Source organism: Rhincodon typus, chromosome 11 (genome assembly GCF_021869965.1).
Source record: "Rhincodon typus isolate 14 chromosome 11, sRhiTyp1.1, whole genome shotgun sequence".
In the NCBI taxonomy this organism is placed as follows: domain Eukaryota; kingdom Metazoa; phylum Chordata; class Chondrichthyes; order Orectolobiformes; family Rhincodontidae; genus Rhincodon; species Rhincodon typus.
The window spans coordinates 17,482,923-17,503,581 of NC_063342.1; the positions used below are offsets into that span (position 1 = coordinate 17,482,923).

General features: G+C 39.1%; 1 protein-coding gene across 5 annotated transcripts in view; it reads right to left on the reverse strand.

The window, feature by feature from the left end:
- Positions 1 to 20,659, reverse strand: part of LOC109910422 (bromodomain and WD repeat-containing protein 1-like) — a 179,286-nt gene that overhangs the window by 132,975 nt on the left and 25,652 nt on the right. For all 5 annotated transcript variants that reach the window (XM_048602760.1, XM_048602761.1, XM_048602759.1 and 2 more), the window contains exons 8-13: positions 12,343 to 12,564; positions 11,149 to 11,249; positions 9,287 to 9,357; positions 7,778 to 7,878; positions 1,405 to 1,445; positions 144 to 242 (exon numbers count right to left, since the gene is read on the reverse strand). In XM_048602760.1, the coding sequence (XP_048458717.1) occupies positions 144 to 242; positions 1,405 to 1,445; positions 7,778 to 7,878; positions 9,287 to 9,357; positions 11,149 to 11,249; positions 12,343 to 12,564 (635 nt within the window). The remainder of the gene's footprint in view (positions 1 to 143; positions 243 to 1,404; positions 1,446 to 7,777; positions 7,879 to 9,286; positions 9,358 to 11,148; positions 11,250 to 12,342; positions 12,565 to 20,659) is intronic.

Consider the following 20,659-nt stretch of genomic DNA (forward strand, 5'->3'; position numbering starts at 1 on the left):
GTTTTATTAAGCCCCTTTCTTCAAAACTGAGCTACAAATCACTGTACAGTTATATTCTACACAACATACAAATCTAAACTTCTGGTCATCTCGGTTATGTACTTTAAAATCACTTGTAAATAACTTAGCATGTGGCAACTTACCCTGGCAATTGAGCACCCATGTCTAACAAGATACTTTTCCACTCTTGATACTGATATTGCCAGATCCGTGCTGTTCCATCTCTGCTACCACTGACCAATCTGTTTCATACAAAAAGAACACTAATATCAACATATACAGGATGAACCCTTTGAATAAATAAGATTTTAAGTTTTAAAATAGCACTTGTTGAAAAGAATCTTACAAAATTTAGTGAATGAAAACCTTGGCAACTAGTTTATTTCAAAGCACAGTTAAACTACATGTACAAAAAAAACGTAAAATTTAAAGGAATCTCAGCAATGAATATATTTTGTTCCTGGAGAACTACGTACTGAACAAGTCAATGAATGACTTCACTGCACCATTTGAAAATTGAGGTGACTGGCTTAACGGAGCAAATAGCCACTTTAAATTAAAGCAACCAGTTCCTAATAATACTTTTTAATAAAACTCATTCACTATTATATGTGATAATTTCTCAATCAACTTATTTAAATCAAGTTTATTGATTGCTAAGTTCCAAGGACCCCAGTAAAGTACAACTTTGAAAATAATGGCTGAAATGCATAACTTTATATCTCTATTCTAATTGAAACATTTCTAAATTAATTATTTTTAAATCACATGGCAATCTTATTTCAAGTTTAACCACTGCTCTTTTGAGATTAAACAACAAACTAGCACACATGAAAAATACATGCTGTTTGACTAATAAACAGCAGAAATCAAGATAGAGACGTTTTGAAGATAGTTAACAGATCTTAAATTTTAACTAACGGAAGAGAAATATAGTTTCGCTTGTGCTCTTCTCTCAAAAAGAAAGAAGCAGTATGGGCATTCACAGAGAGGTGGCAGCTATGGAGCATGCTTTGAAACTGCAGCAGAACTTGACCACAAAGTTCATGAATGACAATTATTTTGATCAGATTCACTAATAGGACAAAGTTAATTTACAACAGTTGTTAAATTTAATTTGTCCTACATACGACATTTCTTCTACCTTTTTCTCCAAGTCTTAAAAAAAGTTATAAATGATTTCAGCCAGTATTTAACAGAATTGTCAATATTTAGAACTTGACACAAGTTTAGTACAAAGACAGTTAGTATAATGGAAATTTTACGATGAGAAACCAATAAAGCAGATGTAAACATACATATTAGTATTCCTTTAGAAGGGTTTCCAAAGTCAGGTGGTAAAACAGACCATGTTAATATCATATTCATGACATTCATGTGATAATAATCAAGTAAAATATTTACCTATCACCATTGTTGGAGAACTGAATACTGTCTACTTTGTCCTGAAAAAGTGAAATTAAATATGAATGCAAGAAAATACTAATACAGTATGCAAATTAATTGGTAAGATTATTTTAAAAATAGTGTTCATTGTTTCATATAATCACCATACACTGTGCCACTCAAAAACAATAGTCAATAATGATTAAAAAATGCAAGATTAAAACAGCAAAACTTTTTAAATGTTTAATATCTGGCAAAAATCTGTTCACCTGTTTTCCAATCAATCAGTCATTAGTTGACTGGCTTTGCACCTCAAGGATTTCGGACTACTTGAATGAACAATGGCTCAGAGGTAGCATTTACACCCAAGCCAGAACATTATGGGTTTCAGCCACATTGCAGACAACCCTTGGATAGCACAGGAAATAATTACAAAATCTCTGGTTTACATCCAGCAAAGTACTAGCATTTCCCATCTTTACTTGTTCTCGCCAACATGTGACTCGAGCCACTTAACTGCCAGCTGAAGGGGCCAAGGAAGCCACTCAATTCAAAGATATTTAGAAATGGGCAATCAATACTGATCTTGCTACTGACATTCCACATAATAATAAAGAACAAAAAAATTCTGTTGGATTTGGACACGTGATCTCCCAACACGTGCTGGTCCATTCTGGAAAGGTTAATGATCTGTCCACGTACAAGGGATCGCTTTTATAAACCAACACAGATCAATCTGCTAGATCTAACATTTAGGATGAATTGAGCTGCGGTATATACCATTAGAGATGGAAGAAGAGACCAAGCACAGACATGCTCTGCCTATTTCATCACTGTTCTAGAATAAAGGACAAAACACTAGGCTCTTCGCATACAACTCCTTACTTACTAAATACACTATTAGCTGGCATATGCTTTAACATAATAAAAAGTCATATTACATTTATGTAAAACAATGCAAACTATTTTTAAATAGAAAAACTACATAGTAACAGGATTTCCATTAAAACCAGATTTATTACAAGATTTTAAATGTGAAACTGCATCTTCAATTTTAAATACCAAAATTCTTTTCCTCCCCTTTTATAGGAACCGTTTTGCTCGGCTCAGCAGATACTGAGATGAAACGCTAAATGTTAACTCAAACATCACAAAGAATAACTCATCTACGGAGACGATGAATATACTGTAATCTAATTTAAGCAATGAAAGTGAAGTTTTTATAAAATAATTATTTATACTTGCATCTGAAAATAATCTGAAACTCATTAGAATGATCATAGCTGATAAATGTGTGAACAAGCAATCCTCAGGTTGCAAACTGGTTCCATTCTAGTGCCCATTTGCAAGTTGATTTGTATGCAAATGGGAACACCATACAGGACAATATAAAAGGAACAAAAACACAGTCGCTGGAAAAGCTCAGCAGGTCTGGCAGCATCTGAGAAGGAAAAAGAGTTAACATTTCAGGTCCGGTGACCCTTCCTCAGAACTCGGACCTGCTGAGCTTTTCCAGCAACTTTGTTTTTGTTCCTGATCTACAGCATCCTCAGTTCTTTCGGTTTTTATTTACAATATAAAAAGGAGTTGTTCTCAGTTATAGGAAATGTCTGTATGTCGAATGTTTAAAATTATACCTCTCTACAGGATCACATTAGTAAGTGTGACTTTTTCGGACGTTCCTTGTGTAAATTTAAGGCTGAGATAGATTGATTCTCTTATTGATCAAAAATCTAAGTTTACAGGTAAAGGCAGGAAAGTGGACATGAAGAATATCAGATCATCCATGATCCTATTGAATAGTAGAGCAGACTGGAGGGGCTGAACAGCCTACTCCTGTGCCTAGGTTTTATGGTAAATTGAGGACACTTGGTACTTTTTGAAATGAAATCCAATATTTCTGAGTTGATTCTAGTACTTACAAGCCAATTAGAGGTATCAATTTAAACATTAAAAGTAATTACTTAATTTATACACACGTGATGTGTTGCAATTGAAAAATATTATTTCCAATACCTGAGACCCCGGACAAACAGGTCAAGAATGAATGTCTGCAAGTTAAGTAGCTTTGGCTGAGTTAGAGAGCTGAAGTTGTAGACACTGACACATTAGGGAGGGGAGGTTACTGGAGAATTTGATCCAGGAAGAAGTCACACTCCTTAGAATAGGTCACTGGTCAGGCATAGGAGGGTATGACTGCAAGTCAGGAGGTAAAGGGATCAATGAATGTAGAAGTGAAGAAGCCTCGACCTTAGAAATTACTAGAAACAGTTCTGAGATGCTTGCAACATGCATTAACCGAAATGTGGGTTGCAAGGTGGATGAACAAGCTAACCATGGTACAATCCATTCAAGCGGGGGAGTCAATAGGAACGCAGTGGTAGTAGGGGGCAGTAGAATCAGGACAAACAGTTCTCTATAGCCAAGAGGAGGAATCTAGATGACTGTGCTGCCTACCCACTGCCTGGATTCAGGACTTGCACCAGAAGGGATGCAGTGGCCATCATCAGCAATGGTACAAATGACACATTAGGACTGGAGAAAAAGCTTCTGCTTACAGAGAAGAACCTAGAGGCTAAATTAAATGTGGAAATATCAAAGGCAATAATCTCTGGATAACTACCTAAACTATAAGCAAACTGGTAGAGAGTAATTAAGATTAGAGATTTACATGTTAGATCAAAGATTACTGTGGGAACAATAGGGTTTGATTCTGGGGACACTGGCACCAGTACATTGAAAAGTGTGAGATATACTGTTCAGACAGGTTTCGCCTGAACCACACTGGCGCCAGTGTTCTGATGAGTTAGAAACTAGGGCAATAGAGAAGGTAGCAAACGAAATAGTGGGGATGAGGGATCAAGTGTGGGAGTATTTTATAAATTAAAAAAAGACAAAAGAGCAAGGTAGCAATAAGGGGAATTCTGATCAGAGCAGAGTATGACAATAAGGGACACAATAGAAATTTAGGAGTACATCAGCAGATAAGGCCAGAGACTGCAAAAACGAGAAAAATAGAGTTAAAGGCTCTGCATCTGAATATACCTAGCATCCACAACAAAACAGAAAAACTAACAGGCCAAATGGAAATAGCACATACGATCTGATCATCTCTGTGAAACATGGCTACAAGATTACAAAAACTGGGACCTGAATATTTAAGGGTACATCACATTTCGGAAGTGTTTTCTTGGCCTGGCTCCATAACACAGAGTTTGGGTTCAAGACCGACTGCTTGAGGAGAAAGCAAAAATCAAGAACTGTCTTTCATGCTCAGACTTCAAAAGGAAGACTATTATATATTCATACAAAATATTGTTATCCATGGTAATCATAACTACACTAAGTTCTAATCTTATAGTTGGACAAAATATTATCTTCCTGTGTTGATCTCCATATGCTCTCTCAATTTTTCTTAGCTAGATTATTCTAACTCTGACCACACTTGGTTATTTATGTTCAGTGATGCGCAGTTCCATGATAGTGTCAATAGACTGCTCCAGTCTCCTGGGGCCGTCACACAACAGTCAGGAAGCTAGGATAAGACACAAAGGCAGCTCTGGTCAATGAAGGTTGATATTAGTGCAACAGTGAGAGATAACCTTAGTCCTAAAGATAAAGATAGGTTCTATTTGAGTAAAGGTAAGAAAACTGAAGCTCGGAAGTAGCTTGTAGTATTAGCTTGTGGCCCCCCGAACAGCAATTACATGGTAGGCAGGGCTGGACAGAGAAAGGTACAGTGACAATTATGGTGGTTTTAATCTACATATATATTGGATGAATATGATTTTTTGTGGGGGGTTATGGGCATCGCTGACATGACAGCATTTATTGCCTACCCCTAATTACACTCAAGTAGTTGATGGCAAGCTGCATTCTGGAACATCAGTAGTTTTTTTGGTGTAGGACACCCAAGGTGTTGTTGGAAAGGGAGTTCTGGTAATTTGGCCTAGTGGCAATGAATGAACGGCAACATAATTCCAAGTCAGAATGGCATGAGAATGAGGCAAACTCTTATGCAGTGGTGTTCCCATGAATATGCTGCCCTTGACCTTATAGGTGGTAGAAATCACAGAACTGAAGGGTGCTGTTGAAAGAGCCTTGACAAATTACTGCAGGGCATCTCGTCAATGTACATCAGTGGTAATATGAGTGAATGTCGAAATGCTGGATGGGATGCCAAACAAGTGAACTGTCTCTTCTGTACCCTAGATGGTATCAACTCTCTGGAGTGTTGTAGGAGCTGCACCCACCCAGCCAAGTGAGGGGCATTCTATGATACTTGCAATTTCTAGTTGACGGACAGGCGCTGGAAACGGAATGAGTTTAGCAAAGGTAGCCTGGAACGTGAATTCACAGAATGCATTCGGAACAGTATCTCAGAACACCACATGCTAGAACCAAACAGCGGGCTATTCTGGATTCAATTGTGCAACACGACAGAATTATCTAATGACTTCATAGTAAGGGCACCCCTAGGTAATATTGGTAATAACATAATTAAATGCTGCATTTCATTTGAGGAAGACAGCAGTGAACTGAAGATGAGTGCTTTAAAGTTAAATAGAAGCAAATATGAGCATAGGACGAAAGAGCTGGCTAATGTAATCTGGCAATTTAGGTTAATGAAAAAGTCTCAATAAAGATGCAGTGACTGACATTTAAGGCAATATTTTAAAGAGCTTAGCATTGATATATTTCAATGAGGAATAAAGGTTCAGGAGAAGGTCACACCATCCATGACTCGCTAAAAAAGTTAAAGATGAATTAATTTGAAAGATAAAGCTTAAAATTTCATGAAAATTAGTGGCACATTAGAAGAATATAGTCTTTAGTCATTTTATTTTTAAACAGAAAGACATTAGAATGAGAGAAAGCTAGCTAGAGATATAATAACATAATAAAACAATTTTATACAAGTATAAAAATAGTTAGCGACTGTTGGTCCTATGCTGGGCAATCCAGGGAATTAATAATGGAAAGTTTTTTAAAAAATCAAATGAACCAAACAGATATTTTGTATCTGCCTTCACTGTAAAGGATACAGGTAATATACCAAAAATAACTTTTCAATTTGTCTTCTCCTTTCAACTACGATTACAGGGAACAGGTACCAAGAAAAATATTAGAATTAAAAGCTGACAAGTCCACAGGTCCTGTTGGACTTCATCCTAAGTTGTTAAAAGAAGCAGCTACTTAGATAGCGGACACATTGGTTTTAATCTTACAAAATTCTCTCTGTTCTGCAAAGATGTTGTCAGATTGGAAAGTGAATGTGACTCCACTATTCAAGAAAGAAGGGAGACATAAACCAAGAAATAAAAGCAGTTCTAGCTTAACATCTGTCATAGGAAAAATGCTGAAATCTATTATTGCGGAGATTACAGTGGGGCACTTAGTAATTAGCAATGCAATCAGACAGAGTCAACATGGTTTTATGATAGGGAAATCATGCTTGACTAATTTAGTTCTGAGGAAGTAACAAAAAACATAGATAAAAGGGAATCCATGATGTGTACTTACCATTTTTGAAAAGGCATTTGGTAAGGTGCCACATCATAGGTTAACTACTAGAATAAGAGCTCGCGGAAGACGTCTATAAAGGGATACAGGTAAGTCAAAGAAGTGAACGAAAACTTAGCAGATGAAGTATGATGCGGGGAATGTGAACTTATCCACTTGGAAGAAAAGATAAACACCTCATTATCTTTGCAGATGAGGTATGAAGGAATCTGCAAGTCCGAGTACATGAATCATATAATTTATAAGCAAGTACGGCAAGTGATTAGGAAGGCAAAAAGAACATTGTTGTTTATTGCAAGGAGAACAGAATATAAAAGCATGATGTTTTGCCATAGTTGCACAAGGCAATGGTGAAGCCACATCTAAAAAGCTGTACAGTTTTGAATTTCTTAAGGAATAAAGTAATTTGCATCCTGGGACGAAGGGTTTAGTTGCTGAGGGAGGTTGGATAGTTTGGGCCTTTATTGATTAGAGTTTAGAACAAATGGCGATCTAATTAAAATATAATTTGAGAAACTGACAGTAGATGCTGAAACGATGTTTCCTGTCATGGGAAAGACTAGGTTAGGGAACATAGTTTAAAATCAATGGCATTTGCATTTAAGACTGAGATGAGAGGAATTTATTTTTCTCTGAGGATCACAAATTTGTGATCCCAGCCAGCAGTGGGAAGACAAGGTAGATCGATTCTTGACTAAAAAAGAAGTCAAAGGTTATCAGAAATAGGTAGCAAAATGACTTAAGGCCATAATCAGTTCAGCCACAATATATCAAATGGCTTGAACAGGCTTGAGATGCCAAATAGCCTACTCCTACTCTTCATACAAGTCTGATAAAACTGGTTTCAAGACTTTAATAACATCTTTACCAGATGCGATTCTAATTCAGAAATCTTCTCAGGGGTTCCAGATCCAATGTAATATATTCTGATCATATGATCACTGCTGCCAGCTGCTAGAAACATGCCACCTTTTAAAGACAAAACATTATTCTTCAGATCAAAATTTTATTCAGGAACAACAATTAACCACAATGATTAAATTAACAGCAAGACATGTTTATAAATATAATTGCTCCAGCTAGAATAATGCAAAAGTATTCTGATCTCAAAACTGCGACAAAAAAAAAACTTAGGATCAAAACTAGATAATACAGTGTGGAGCTGAAGGAACACAGCAGGCCAGGCAGCAGCAGAGGAGGAGGACAGTTGACATTTCAGGTCAGGACCCTTCTACAGAAATTCTTCTGCCTAGCCTGCTGTGTTCCTCCAGCTCCACACTGTATTATCTCTGACTCCAGCACTGGCAGTTCTTACAATCTCTGACTGAGTTATAGCATCAAAATTAAATGTCCTAAAACAACAATGGACTATGTGGCATAGAAAATAACTAACAAAACTGAGAAACTAGTACTTATAGAGCATGTTAAAATTAAAACAAATTAACTATACACCCAATACAAGGGAATTTCAACAATTTCAAGGCAATGCTTATCGTAAGATGGAAACTGACATCCAGATGAACTTCAGGTCCTGACATTGCAGCTACATGATTCTCATTTACAATAGCTTAATTAGCCAAGAGGCACCTTGGCATTCAATTAGAGGCACCAAGTTCTCCCAGAAGCTGGGAGCTGACTGCCTGAACAGGTGACAAAGGCAGATTAAAGCTTTTATAAAAGCTTCCTTTCAGAGGAGGCAGCTCATCAGAAGGCCAGGAGCTGAAAAGCAAAGTAAAATCGATTCTAGCGAATTTAAGGTAATGTGCTGGGTCTGGCACCAGCTGGCCCATCATAACTTATTTTGTTAAAAAAAGAAAGTAAACGTCACAGCAACAAATTTAACAGTATCAAATACTGAGACAAAACAGTATTCTCATGCTCTTTTATCACTCCTTTCACTTGCTGAAGCAGTCATTAGAAGCAAGAGTTAGAATCAGGAGTAATTATTTGGCCTTCACACTTGATCTGCCATTCAATATGGTTATAGCTGATTTGTGACTTTATCTCCACATTCCTGCCTACCCACAATAACTTTAGACTCCCTTGATGATGAGAAATATCTTTACAACAGGGGCCCTCCAGTGTCTGACTCAGTGTACCCTTTGTGTAAATGTTAATAATAAAAGCTCTCAAAGAATTCATCAGGATATTTCCATATGTAGTTGCATACGCACAGACACACTTTGCTAGTAGAGCATTGTTTAAATGATCAGATTAAGGAATTTTAGCAATTTCTTCCCTTGCCCAGGCTCTCAAAGTATCAATGAATTTACACTTCTATCCCAAGAAAATATCTGCAAAGTCAGTTCCAAAGAAATTCAGCAAGCGTTTTCTGTACTTTTTAAATTTAATTACAAAAAAAAACATTGTCACTTACCAACACTGAACGAGGAGCAAATCATTGGAGAACATGGTCTTGAGCGTTCCGTAAACTTCAATGGCTGATTCCTTACACAAAGTGATATTGGGTAACACATTAAAACAATAAGAAATTGCTTTAAAGAGAACAGAATTGCTCACTGACTAAATTCTACCACTACTTCGGTTTTCAATTTATGATTGATAGGCCAGTGAGACAATCCAGGTTTAGCACCACAATTGTTATCAATTATATTCGATGGTCACCTAGAGTACTTTGCATAGTTGTGGGCGCCAACAGAAAAAGACATGAATGCACTGAAGAGAGTGCAGAAACAATTTACGAGAGTGTTTGTATGGATGAGAAACTTCAGTTATAAGGAGAGATTAAAGAAGTTGGAATTGTTCTCCTTTGAGAGAAGGCGGCTAAGAAGAGATCTAATGAGCAGGCTAGAGTGAATAGGGAGAAACTGTTCGCTCTCGTAAAAATAGAGACAATAGAGTATAGATTTAAAGTGATCTGCGAAAGAAGCAAAAGTGAAATGAGGAAAATCTTTTTTTACACAGCGAATAGTTAGGATATGGAATGCATCGCCTGGAAATGTGGTAAGGCAAGTTCAATTGAGCCATTCAAGAGAGCACTGGATTACTATGTGGATAATAGATAATGTGTATGGGGAAAACGCAGAAGAGTGGTACTAGGTATTGACGCTCATTTAACACGCCTTTGCAGACGTTGTGAACTGAATGGCCTCCTTCTGTGTCGTAACAATTCAGTGGTTCTGAGAGGTAACAGTGACAGTATTTACAGTGTTCACAATTACTCCAACTTATATTTGAGTTAGGAACCTGCTAACATGAAGAATAATGCAGAAAACCACAAGTTGCTGTGAGAGGGACAATTCTCCAAAGGGCACACTGTTGAAATCACTTCAAACTGCAATTAATTAGAAATCAAAACTGGAAAGAATTGCCGCTCATACACTCAGACTCACTATAAAAAGTCCTTCAGAGTACAAAATTCATGATTACTGCTGAACACCCTCAGCAACCCGGAAAAACTAACTTTACATTTATGGCAAGTCAAATTTTTCTATATCGCAAAATATTACTTGCTTTGTTTAAACATATTCATATTTAAGCTCTAATATTAATCCAACCAATCACATTTCACTATCATAATAAAAGTGAAGCAATTCAATGTTTTTAAATTGTCAATGTATTGCCTGTGAGAAGACTTCAATGGATTGGTTGCTTGCTTGCTGACAGCATTGTTACTGATGCCTGGAGATACCACTGACATTACACTAAATTTTAACTGCCTCACAAATATGGAAAACCACGCCACAGAAATCATGAAACCTTCGTTAGAAGCTTTATTCAAGGTTGGCTGTAAATGCCAATGCTTCACACTGACTGCAAAATCTAGCCCAACACATTGGCACCAATGCATTCACGACAAGTTACTTTAGTATGTGCTCACACTTAATTTTTTAAACTTTAGATTTGGCAAAGCTACTACTACAAAGCTCACAGATGTCATCCTATATCTTAGCTATGAAGCTGAATGGAAAATATCAACTTTTTTTATGACATAAATTTTGAATAACAGAACATTTTTACAAGTTAGGCGAATAAAAGATTAAGTTTTAAAAAAGGAATGGAAAGTCCATGTTTCCTAATAGGCAAAAATTAAAGTTTAAAAGAAGTTAAAGCAGTAGAACTTGGTTCACAAACGTTATTTGTGCATTCTTAATAGAACAATTCCAAAACCAGTACTTTGCAATTTTATTTCTGTAGTTAAAGGATCCACAAAAAGCAATTGCCAATATAGTTTCACTCAAGTATTTAAATCACTGAGCAATATTTATGAAAACTTACTTGAACTTCAGGGTATTTGGATCCCACTGCCAAAAGCAAACACTCCCATCAGATCCTGTGGAAGCCATGTACCGGACTGAACCTTTACCCATCGGACTAAACTAAAATAAATGCAGAAAGAGACAAAATACCAGTACCATTAAATTTTCAATCACGTTTTAAAAATCTACATTAGAAATTGATCTGTCAGGCAAAAATAAACTTCCTTCCATTATTTATTACTGAACTAGAGATTCATATAAATATTCTTAACTAGCCTCAAATATAACAGTTCAATTAAATTTCCAATTTTGTTTGAAGATAGCTGCATTCAACAACATTGAAGTACAGGAAAACAGATTAAATACAAATAATAGAGACAACAAGGTGCAGGGCTGGATGAACACAGCAGGCCAAGCAGCATCATGCTTGGCCTGCTGTGTTCATCCAGCCCTGCACCTTGTTGTCTCGGATTCTCCAGCATCTGCAGTTCCTACCATCTCCAAATACAAATAATATCTGGCCTTAAAAATAATTATGCTAACAGCTGTACTGTGGTCAGAGATCAGTTTAAAAAAAGTGTGCACACACATGCAGAGACTACATTTAAAACATAGGCAGAATGTTCAAGCTCCTTCACTGTCAATTAGCTTTCTGAATTGATTCAGCAGAATCAGAATGGTATTTATAGGATATCAAAGTTTTAAACACAAATAATGCACTCTTTGCATCACTGCAAGGCAGAACTTAACTCTTTCAGAGGTTAAAATAGTTGTGCTAATTTGGTGAAATCAATAGTTACTAGCTCAGGTCAATAAAGCAACATTTCCACAATTTTGCTATCAATATAACAAAAATCTCGAATATAACAACAAAGTGCAATGGCTTAATAGAGTTAAAACCTGTAAGGACATGAATAAGCACAGATTACACATACAGGCAATCCCTGATTTTTCAAACATCTGACTTATGAACCCCTTTAGTTCTGAATGAGATCCCATGCAGAACTGTATTAATAAAGATTCAACATGCGACCATATGCCTTTATTTACAAATAGCTATTTTATACCATTCTGTATTATGCTCTGACTTGCATATGAATCAACTTAGGAACATACTAATGAACATAACTCATTTGCAACCTAGGGACTGCCTAAATAAACAAGAACATTTACACCAACTAAAGTTGCATAATTTTAACAATATGAAATTTACCTGTAGAGAAGTAATGGATCCCGTGTGCCCCTGCAACACAGCTACCGGAGCACACGTTCTCAAGCACCAAACTCGAATTAGTTTATCACAGCTGCCAGCTGCTAGCATAGTGTTCTCATAATTTACAGCCATATCAGAAATCTCAGTGGAGTGACCACGTAGGGTGGAGAGTAATCGCCCAGTGTGTGTGGCCCAAATTTTCACCAGACAGTCATCAGAACCCTGGAGCAGAAACAAATTTTTACTATACGTTTCATAATTGTTGAGCTTTCAAACCCTCCTGCATATAACATTGCTAAATTCTCCATCCTTGAAATACAAATGTACTTCCTGAACAATTTTAATCTACTGCAGCAATCTAAATTATTGAAGTAACATATTTGAAATAAATTCAACTTTGCGAGGTAGAAATTGAAGCAGGATAAGAAACATTTGATAAACATAATTTCTTCAAAATTCAATGTATTTATAAACATGGAGTTCAAATCAAACTTTAGCTCGTGAGATGGTGATGGTCTACTGGTCTTATTGCTAGACTATTAATCTGGAGACTAGATAACCCTCTGGGATCTGGGTTCAAATCCTACCGTGGCAAATGGTGTCTTTTGAATGCAATAAAAATCTGGAATTTAGAGTCTAATGACAAATTAAACCATTATTGATTGTCTGGAAAATCCCATCTGGTTCATTTTTTTAAAAAGACAAAATTATAGATTATACTGATGTCCAAAAAGTAAGTTTCCAGGGAAAGATTTAAAGATGATTTAGTTAACAAGAAATCTCTGATATCAGAATTACTATGACTTGAACTCTCAACTTAAAAAGGGACTGGACTTGTATGTCAATTTCAGATGTTCAGACATTCTCATTATTAGGTACTGTGAACATATCTCCGGAAATACTCTCCCAAATAACAGTCACAAGAGAAACTGGACAGAGTTCAGAAGTTAAGTTAAGGATTCACAAGTAGCAGCTGTTCAAAACAAAAGTGAGACAAGGTTTAGGACAAAATTTAAATATAAATTTCATCAACTAAATCACAGAATCATAGAATGAATTTAAAATAGCAGATGGCATTTAGTTCCTTGTGTCTGTGCCAGTCCTCTGTAGTAATTATTCAGCTAGCCCCACTCTAAACACCCTGCAAATGCTTTCATACAAACTTAAGGTGCAGGGGTATTGGGAAAAGGCAGGAGATTGGCGCGAGGTAATAGAACCAGTGCAGATGTCATGGGCCAAATGGCCTCCTTCTGCACAGTAATAATTCAGTGATTCATGGAGAAAATGCAAAAGTTGGCCATTTGGCTCTCAATCCTGGCCATTCATTTAATAATTTTATGACTAATCTGAATGCAACCTGAACTCCACCTTCTTGCCTGCACATCCTTACCCAATTAACGTTCCACTCCCTCGTGGATAACAAAAGAAGCTGTCAAATTCTGTCCTAAATATTCAATGGCCACTGTTCTGACATAGAAAAAATTCAAGGATTAACAATCCTCACAGAAGAAATTTCTCCTATTCTCAGTGTTGAGTGGGACTTATTTCTAAATTGCACCATGAGGGGTAATAACCCCCTTCAAATCTATCCTGTCAAGTCTCCTCAGAGTTTTATGTTTTAATATCATTCCTCATTCTTCTAAACTCGAGTATAGTTTGAACCTACTAAATCTTTCTTCAGAGGGCAATGCCTTTATCCCAAAAATCAAAACAGTTGTCTTTGTCTGAGGTCTCCAATGCAAGTATTTCTTGATTTAAATAAAGAGACTGTCAGGACAGATGTAGAACTATCCTTCGCGAGACAATTGAGAGTCCACATCAGTAAAGGAAGAAGTACATGGAGAAACTTGGTAAACAGACAAACTACAGGACTCTGTGCTAGCATCAATACTGTTCAACATATATACAACTGACTTGGCAATAATTATGTTTCGCAAATTCATTTATGTTGATGGCATCTGTTGTGCCACCCAAACTCCAGCCTTCTGCATCCTGGACAAGATCCTTAAATATATTACAAAGGTTGTTGAATCACTGCAGCATATGGCATCTCATATTGACACCTCTAAAATCATATCCTGTGTATTCCAATCCCACAATGCCCGTGCCAAAATGAACCGCATACCTACATGGAGACGAGTAGAGACTAAAGCATGATCTCAACCCTATATACTTAAGAATGTCTCTGAAGGAAACTTTGTTCTTCCAGAAACATCAGGAGAAAACAGTAAAGATCAAAACCAGAAGTAATTCTGTGGTCGGTTTGTTCACCGAGCTGGTTCGTTAGTTCGCAGACGTTTCATTACCCTGCTGGGTAACATCATCAGTGCAGCCTCTGATGAAGTGCTGTTGTATTTTCCTGCTTGGTATTTAAACTCTGGGGTACATTGGATTTGATTACCTCATTTCCGGTTTTCCTTCACAGTGGTGTATATGTAGGGTCCAGTTCTATGTGTTTGTTGATGGCCTTCTTAGTGGAGAACCAGGCCTCTAGGAATTCCCGTGCCTGTCTCTGTTTGGCCTGTCCTAGGATCCTGGTGTTGTCCCAATCAAACTGGTGGTTCCCCTTATCCATGTGGATGGAGATGAGTGGGTATTAGTCATGTCTTTTTGTTGCTAGTTGGTATTCACGTACTCTTGCAGCCAATTTTCTTCCTGTCTGTCCAATGTAATGTTTGTCGCAGACCCTGCATGGAATTTTGTATATTACGTTGGTTCTGTCCATAGTGGAAAAGGGGTCTTTGGTTCGAGTTAGCAGTTGGCACAGGGCTGACGTAGGTTTGTGTGCCACTCTGACGCCCAACGGTCATAGGAGTCTTGTGGTCAGTTTGGATATACAGTAGTGTCATGAGTGTGTTAGGTCATGCAGTATCTTCCTGTTGCTGTTCATGCGATAAGCATCGTCGGATCCAATTGTTCAGGTATCCGTTGTCCTTGAATACTTTGTGGGGCTACTCTTCTTTTTGGCGTAGTTCCAGGTTGCTACAGTGCGTTGTCGCTTTTTTAAATAGTGTTTTCACGCAACTTCGTTTGTGGGTGTTGGGGTGGTTACTGTTGAAATTCAGGACACATCCGTGCGTGTGGCTTTTCTGTGTACCTTTGTTAGAAATTCCCAATTAGCCCTGCATTCTACCATGATGTCCAGGAACAAAGCTGTTCGTTCTTTTCTTCTTCCTTGGTGAATTTGATGCCGGTGACAGTGTTATTTATTAGTTGGTGTGTCTCCTCTAGTTTGGTCTGTTTGATGACGACAAAAGTGTCGTCCACGGATCAGATCCATAGTTTAGGCTAGATCTGCAGAAGGGCCATGTTTTCGAGACTCTGCATCACCGCTTCTGCTATTATTCCGGAAACAGGTGATCCCATGGGTGTCTCATTGAACTGTTCACAGATTTGGCCATTAAAAGTAAAGTGGGTCATGAGGCATAGGTCCAGTAGTTTCAGCTTGTTGTCTCTGGAGATGGTGTCACTCAGGTCTCATTCTTTTAGTAGTGTTGCTGTGTTTCTTTTGCCAGTGGTGTGTCAATCGATGTGAATGGGACGGTGTCCACGTTGCGGACAGTGCAGAGGGCTGTTTTAGGTTACAAAGGGACATTGATAGAATGCAGAGCTGGGCTGAGAAGTGGCAGATGGAGTTTAACCCTGAAAAACGTGAGGTGATTCATTTTGGAAGGACAAACTTGAAAGCAGAATACAAGGTTAACGGAAAGATTTTTAGCAGTGTGGAGGAGCAGAGGGATCTTGGGGTTCATGTTCACAGTTCCCGGAGAGCTGCCACCCAGGTGGATAGAGTTGTTAAGAAGGCGTATGATGTGTTAGCTTTCAGTAATAGAGGGATTGAGTTCAAGAGCCGTGAAGTTATGCTGCAGCAATACAAAAGCCTGGTTCGGCCACATCTGGAGTATTGTGTCAGGTTCTGGTCACCTCATTACAGGAAAGATGTGGAAGCGTTAGAAAAGGTGCAGAGGAGATTTACCAGGATGTTGCCTGGAATGGAGGGAAGGTCTTACGAGGAAAGGTTGAGAGAGCTAGGGCTTTTCTCTTTAGAACGAGGAAGGATGAGAGGTGACTTGATAGAGGTGTACAAAATGATCAGAGGTATAGATGAGTAGTCAGCCAGAGACTTTTCCCTAGGGTGGAGGTAGCTTTTACGAGGGGACATAGTTTTAAAGTGAAAGGAGGTAGATATCGGGGAGACGTCAGAGGTAGGTTCTTTACTCAGAGTGGTAGGGCCGTGGAATGCATTGTCAGAGAGGGTAGTGGAGTCGGCCTCATTAGGGGCATTTAAGCCCCTAGGGGCATTTAACCTATTAGATAGGCACATGGATGATAGTATAAGGTAGCAGTGGAGGTTAGAAAGACCTTAGGTTTAGGGTAAAAGTTCGGCACAACATCTTGGCCAGAAGGGCCTGTACAGTGCTGTACTGTTCTATGTTCTATGTTCTAGAGCGTTGTTGGTGCTGCACCCATCCAGATTAATGGGTCAGTAATTGGTCTCATGGGATTTGTCTTGTTTTGTGCGAAAATTAGATGCCTGGTATACAACCATAGAATCTCTAAAGCATGGAAGCAGGCCATTCAGCCCATTGAGCCCACAGACCTAGGCCCCACCCTATCCTTGTAATCCTGTACATCCCATGGCTAATCCACCTAGACCGCACATTTTTGGACTAGGTCAGAAGTCACATGACACCTGGTTATAGTCCAATAGGTTTATTTGAAATCACAAGCTTTTATAGCACTGTCCCTTCGTCAGGTGATGTGAAGAGAGCAACCAGGCACAGAACTGATAATCAGAGGCATCGAATGGTGTGTGAGTGGAGTGTCAACAGACCAAATAATAGATCACTGCAGGTGATCAAGAGTGTTCGACAGTGAGAGACAAGTGTCAACAGCTGAATAACAAGTGAAGGGATGACCTATAATCTGATTAATTGACGCAGAGAGATAACTATAAAAAAAAATTAAAAATAAGGTGTTGCTGGACGCAAATCAAATGACTGTAATAACAGAGATAGTAAGAACTGCCAATGCTGGAGTCTGAGATAACAGTGTAGAGCTGGAAGGACACAGCAGGCCAGGCAGCTTTCCTGCTCCTCTAATGCTGCCTGGCCTGCTGTGTTCCTCCAGCTGTACACTGAATAACATGCTAGGTATAAGAGATGCATGCCGAGGGTCTAACCAAAGTAACAAGTAATCCAAAACTGTACAAACTAATTAAGGTAGAGAGATCGCAACAAGTTATCAAGGTGATGGTGTCAAGACAGGGCTGTCAGGAAGATTTTACAGAACAACAAGGTGGGGTCACATGTAACGCGATGTGAACCCAAGATCACAGCTGAGGCTGTCTTCATGGGTACAGAACTTGGCTATCAGTTTCTGCTCGATGATTCTGCATTGTTATGTATCTCGAAGGCCGCGTTGGAGGATGCTTACCAAAAGATTGGAGGCTGAATGCGTCAACTGGGAGAAAACATTCTGTCTGGCGATTGTTGCGCAGTGTCCATTCATCCATCCTTGCCTGCAGCATATGAGATAGACAACATTGGCTGAACCACATGAGTATCTACCGTGTACATGGTGAGTACTGTTCCCACGTGATGGTAGCATCCATGTTGATGATCTAGAATGTCTTGCAGAGGTTGCCGTAGCAGTATTGTGTGGTATTGTGGTTGATGTTGCCCTGAAGGTTGGGTAATTAGCTGCGAACAATGGCCTTTGGCGGTTGTTTGAAGGCAAGAAGTGGAGGCATAGGGATGATATTGGCAAGATGTTCATCATCATCAACGACCTGTTGAAGGCTGCAAAGAACATCGCATAGTTTCTGTGTTCGGGGAAGTACTGGACATCGAAAGGTACTCTATCAGTCGTATCCTGTGTCTGTCTTCTAAGGAGGTTGTTGCGGCACGACAGAACTGGCAACTGCTTGGTTGAACACTGTATCCCATTTTTGTGAGGGTGTCTTTCAACATCTTTAGGTGTCCGTCACGTTCCTCCTTGTCTGAGCAGATCCTATGTACACACAGAGTTTGTCCATAAGGGATGGCTTCTTTAACATGTTTAGGGTGGAAGCTAGAGAGGTGCAACATCATGAGGTTACCTGTGGGCTTGGGGTAGAATGAGGTACTAAGGCGTCCATCCTTGATGGACATGCATGTGCCCAAAAATGAGACTGATTCTGAAGAGTAGTCCGTGGTAAGTCTGATTGTGGGATAAAACTTGATAATATTATTGCGTAGTCATTTCATTAATTCCTAACTGAGTCCAAAGGAAGAAAATGTCAATGTACCTAGGGTATAGCAATGGTTAGAGGTCCCGCGCAGCAAAGTTGCCTTGCTTGAACTTGTGCATGAAAATGTCAGTGCATTGGAGTGCAAATTTGGTCCCCGCGGCTGTTCCGTGTGTCTCGATGAACAGCTGGTTGTCAAAGGTGAAGATGTTGTGGTCGAGGATGAAACAGATGAGTTTATAGGATGGTGTCTGCAAATTGGCAGTTGTTCATGTTGAGTACTGAGGCTGGTGCAGCAATGCTGGTGTAAAGTGCCGAAAGGTCCATTGTGACGAGGAATGTCCCTGGTTCAACTGGTCCATGGGTGCTGAGTTTCTGTAACAAGTCTGTAGTGTTGCGATAGAAGCTGGTGTTTCCTTGTGTAATGGGTTTCAAGATCCCCTTGACACAGCCAGAGATGTTCTCACACAGGGTCCTGTTGCCTGATACGATGGGACGTTCAGGTACGTTGGCTTTGTGTATCTTCGGAAGGCAGAAGTCTCCTATGTGAGAAATACACGGGTAAGCGTCCTCCAAGGCGGCCTTCCAAACACACAACACAGAATCGCTGAGCAGAAACGGATAGCCTAGTTCCATACCAGTGAATACAGCCTCAACCTGTGATCTTGGGTTCACATCATACTACGTGACCTCACCATACTGTTCTGTAAAATCTTCCTTACTGACCTGTCTTGACACCATCACCTTGATAACTTGTTACGGTCTTTCTACCTTAATTAGTTTGCACAATTTTGTATTTCTTGTTACTTTGGTTAAACCCTCTGCACCAACTTATTTTTAATTTTTTGTAATTATCTCTCTGCATCAATTAATCGGACTATAGGTCATCCCTTCACTTGTTATTCAATTGTTGACTTTACTCACACCGTCGACACACTTGATTACCTGCAGAGATCTATTATTCTGCCTGTCGGCACTCCACTCATGCCATCTGTGTGATCTTTTGATCTCTCTGATTATCAATTCTGTACCTGGATATTCTCTTCACTTCATCTGACGAAGGGGTGGCACTTTGAAAGCTGTGATTTCAAAGAAACCTGTTGGACAAAAACCTGGTGTTGTGGGACCTTTGACGTTGTCCACTCCAGTCCAACACTGGCACCTCCACAGCTTTGGACTGAGGGGGGAATCTGGAGCACCTGGAAGAAACCCACGCAGACATGGGGAGAATGTGCAAACTCCATGCAGACAGTCAGCTAGGATCAAACCTGGGTCCGTGGCGCTGTAACACAGCGGTGTTAACTATTAAGCCACCATGCCACCCATGTTTTGTAGCTCACAAGGTTGCTCATAAACTTGGCAGTCTATTCACCTCTAACACGAAGAACATAAAAGCTGCCCTATAAAACATATTACATATACTTGTAGAAACAAACAACAGTGGACCTTGGATGAAGGTGTGAAAATGGGGCAAGGCCAAATATAACCTAATTATGCAAGAAATGGAGAAGGTGGATTAGGAGCAGCTGTTCGAGGGTAAATCTACATCTGACATGTTGGGATCTTTTAAAGAGCAGTTGATTAAACTGCAGGACAGGCATGTTCCTGTGAAAATGAAGGGCAGGATTCAGGAAACTTGGATGACAGGAGAAATTATCGTCTTAGTCCAAAAAAAGGACACATACCAAGATTGTGGCAACAAAAAAAAACAGATGAAGTCCTTGAAGAATATTCAGAAAGTAGGAAGGAACTGAAATGGTGCGTTTGTAGAGCTAAAAGGATCTATGAAATGTCCTTGGCCAGTGGGGTTAAGGAGAATCCCAAAGCATTTTATGCTAAATGAGTAGGCCCACTTAAGGATAAAGGAGGGAGGTTATGTATGGAGCCAGAAGAAATGGATGAGATCCTTAATGAGTGCTTGACATCAGTATTCACCAAAGAAAGAGACATGAGGGATGTTGAGGTTAGGGAAAGGTACATGAATACCCTCAGGAAGGTCAACGTAATGGGGGAAAAGTGTTGGATGTCTTGAAATACATTAAGGTATACAAGTCCCCAGGGCCAGGTATACAAGTCCCCAGGGCCAGG